Here is a 3995-nt window from a genome sequence, read left to right as displayed (position 1 = left end):
GTCGGCATGTTAATTACACAGCCCTATATTGTGATATGATGGAGAAGAATTTGCAAGAACGTTGATCAACAATATGTATGGTCTATTAGCAATCGCTAAATAAGCTGACGCGAATATAGATGAGTTGAGATAATTTCTTGGATGATTACTCAATTTTTGTTATAATGCACCCAGTCAATAAATTATTTTCCTGATGAAAAATTACCCAACTTTGGTAAGTCTCATAAAAGATCACTAAAGAATTGGTGTAATAAGAAGTTAATTTTGCCGAAATATCATAAAAGTATCTCATTTGCTTCCTCCTAGTAAAAGTTGACTGACTCGTCTAGGAGATTAAACAAATCGAGCAGTTCTATATGTTTACAAAGAAAGAAAAATATGGTATGGATCGTTGTTGTTGATACTTGTTTTGTCTAATGCCGAAGTCATCCGGAAGCTTGATTGATGCTTTCAGGTAGGTAGAGTAAATCTGCATCTGTTACATTCCTACTTCTCCTCCAGGCTCATTTATGGGATTTCACTTATATGTTGTTGTCGTTGATACTGGTTTGTCGTCCACTTGCTAACCAAAATTCTTGGATAGCACGACTTACTAATTTTCAGATTGTGGACGGCACAAATCATCAAATCGGTGACTTAATTCCAAAATAGTAATTGTGCCACGTACAAGTTAAAAAAAAAAAATAGAGAGATTGTGGAGTATATGATAATCAATTAAATTTCTTAAATACAAAAATAATACAACACACACTGAACAGTCTGCTTTTTCAAAAGTAAATAAGAATAAATTGATAGGAATTTAAGGTAGTTAAAATAAATAAATAAATTAACAGTTTCCTTCAGCACTTTTCTCCTTATCAGCATACTTTTGAAGAGCTTCACCGTGCAACTTCCCATACCTAAACTCATCAAATATTTCAACTCCCATATCTATGTAAAAATCATAAGACTTCTTATTCCAAACTGCAACTATTCCCTCCACCGAAACAAATCCGTTGTTCGCCGCAATGGACGCAACAGTTCCAAACAACAATCTCCCCATTCCTAACTTTCTGTAACTCTCCCTAAAGTAAAGGCTCTCAAAATAGAACCCCGGTTTGTCATAGAAGCACGAATAATTCGCGTAAAAGAACGCATATCCTGCAATAAAAGCATCACTCTTATCGTTCCCGTCATCATATTTGGACCTGAATTCCTCAGCTTGTCCTTCCACAACGGGGAATTTAAGGTCGAATGTTGTAAGGACGGGTTTGAACCCTTCGTCCGTGGTATTCTTGGGTTCGGCAAAAGGGGTTGGCGAAACTTCGAGTAAAAGTACGGATGGCCCGTAGAAAAGTGGAAGAGGGTTTTCTTTAAAGAGCAAGTTGGCTAAGGAGGACTCGGTTGCTTTGTACAAATGAGTGTAGTTATGGTATGCATGGATTTGATAAAACAGTTGGTATATATGGTATAGGTCAGCTTTCTCAGCGAGACGGACTCTAGTGTATATCTTCTCAGTGATCGTTACGTTGTTTTCCGGTGAGGAATTGGTGGTTGTTTCAGATATAGCTGGAGTCATGGTACTGTTGATAAAGTTAGAGAGTTGAGAGGCAAGTTTTTGAGGTACCAAGTATGCTTAAAGAGGAAAAAGTGAGCCTTGGACCAGGAAGAATGTTTTGTAATGGGATATTGCTTGAAAGATTTTAGGAGATGATGGTTATTTATAGTAGAGATGCGGTCTTTGTTTAATACTTTTGTGTTATTTAGTTAGTGGGGTTGGTGGAGGAAACTCAAATTGGTTGGTGAAAAGGGGAGTCTCCACTACATTTTTTTGCCTCATATTTTGGTTGTTCCAAAACAAAGATAAGATTTGAACTCTGAAAGAATTTCTTTAAGAAGGCGGCTAGGAAGCCGGTAGCATTAATTAATTTAGTATTATAATTATTGCGCCTCGTGTCAGAAAAGTTAAGTCGATTATATAAATTAAAATTTATTAACTAAATTTATCTCACGTCAACATTATTGATTTAATATGACTTATAATTCATCACTTTTTCAACCGGTCCATCTTTTCCAATTACTTGAAATAGCTTAAAGGATGCGAAGGAAATTTTCTATTACTTTCTTTGAATATATATATGTTCCTCTACTATAATATTGAGAACAGGTTATTAGTGGATATATAGAGTCTTCTATGCCAAATAGGAGGATACATGTAACTTACTAAGTGCCTAATAATCAATTTCTCTGATTTAAAAGTATTGGAGGTGCATTTGATTAAATGAAGTTTTGGGAGAAAAAAATTCCTTAGGCATTGACCCCTATAATAATCACCTTTCAGTTCGATTTTTTTTTGACTTTTTATGTAGTTATAATCTTATCATAGTTGAACGTCTAAATAAACTAAAAATCATGATAGCACATAATTAGTCACAATTCTTATGTATATTGCACTAACATGTTAAAATAGTTCAATCTTATGTAATTGTACTTAGAATTTGTTAAACAAAGGTAATCGGATAAGTAAAAGATAAAAGTCATTCTTAAGAACGCGTCATTGGTACTGTATTCCACCATCTATATTGAGACGAAGACTTTCACCAACTTCTTTTGACCTTTTATTTTGAGCGTGTAAATGCTTAACAGAAACAACTGGACGCTAATATCTTAGGACCCAAGATATCATAAAACTAGTGTATTTGTCCGCGCTTCGCGCTGTTATAAAAAGTATTAAAACAAAGTTGAAACTAATGTGATCACTTTTATAAAAGAAAACTATTCTTTTATTAGTCATAAATATTCTAAAAATTTCTAAAAAGAGAACCTATATAAAAAAAATAGATTGAATATGGAATAACCCATTTAAGAAATTGGTATATCTGAACTTGAAAAGGTAAATCATTAAAAACAAAGTTAATGAAAAAGAAAAAGATGGTAATGTTATAATCTTGCGATATAAACCTGAGATTTGACCTCCTTTATAGAAACCGATTCGAACGGCTAAGTTGAAAAATTCATTTTACAGACTTTAATTTTACCTTCTATAAATTAATGTTATGCATGTAGATATATAATTTTCTTATAGATTTAATTTTGTTCAGTTAACCTAAGATCTTCTTTTGGTGATTTTGTTTTATTTTTTGTAAAAAAGAAAAAATGGTTAAAAAAAAAAAAAAAAGAAGGACAAATAAAGTAAACTTTTATTTCAGCCAACTCTAAACATGGAACAAACTAAATTTGAATCGTTTTCTTCACAACTTCAATCTCGGCCAACTTTGTATATGGAACTTCCCTTCCCTTTCTTTTTCCTCTTTGTTTGTTTTATTTCCTTTTTTATACCGATATTTTTTCCTCCAAATATTATGCAAATTCCCAAAAATCAGGAAAGTGATTATGCAAAATCCCCCAAAATCAGTACTTTCCTGCGATGCTCTTATCTCTCCTATAAATTCGAAAGGTTATTTTCTACTTTAATTTATAAATTCAAAGTGCTTCAATGGAAAAATTGGAGAGATGACAGAAAAAAAAAAGGGAAAAACAACATTCCCACAAATCAATATAGAAAAATATGTCAAATTGGCCGTAGCATCACGGGGGAAAGAAAATACGTTTACATAAGTCTGTAAAGAAAGGTATATCAAATTGATTGGCTTATGGAAGAAATTTCTACAATGCTCTGGCCCTTGCTTCTTTTTTCTTCTTGCTTCACTTCATGATATTCACAAACTTTAAAGCCCTAGCGTTAGCTGACTCCCTTTGCCATGTTCACGTCATCGTTGTCAAAGGAGAGCTAATTGTATAGTAGTATATATTTAAATAGTATGATAATGGCTTGATTTTAGAAATTGGCCTTCGATTGCTAATGGCTTGGTCCCTTGACCACATTCATTTTAACAATATACCTATCTATGCTAAGCCGTATTGCACGAGATTTAGATGGATTTGGTGTCTGTTTCTATAGTGTTCAAATATAATGGTGAAAATCCTTTTCAAATTCTATAATTAATTACTGATGC

General features: G+C 32.9%; 1 protein-coding gene across 1 annotated transcript; it reads right to left on the bottom strand.

The window, feature by feature from the left end:
* Window positions 1-700: 700 nt before the first annotated feature.
* LOC132044968 (tyramine N-feruloyltransferase 4/11-like) lies at window positions 701-1691 on the bottom strand. Its single transcript, XM_059435500.1, has one exon. It carries the CDS (start codon window positions 1556-1558, stop codon window positions 827-829), a length of 732 nt encoding a protein of 243 aa, XP_059291483.1. The 5' UTR covers window positions 1559-1691; the 3' UTR covers window positions 701-826.
* Window positions 1692-3995: the final 2304 nt, after the last annotated feature.

Source organism: Lycium ferocissimum, unplaced genomic scaffold (assembly GCF_029784015.1).
Source record: "Lycium ferocissimum isolate CSIRO_LF1 unplaced genomic scaffold, AGI_CSIRO_Lferr_CH_V1 ctg56___fragment_1, whole genome shotgun sequence".
In the NCBI taxonomy this organism is placed as follows: Eukaryota; Viridiplantae; Streptophyta; class Magnoliopsida; order Solanales; family Solanaceae; genus Lycium; species Lycium ferocissimum.
This window is presented reverse-complemented; position numbering and strand designations above follow the sequence as displayed.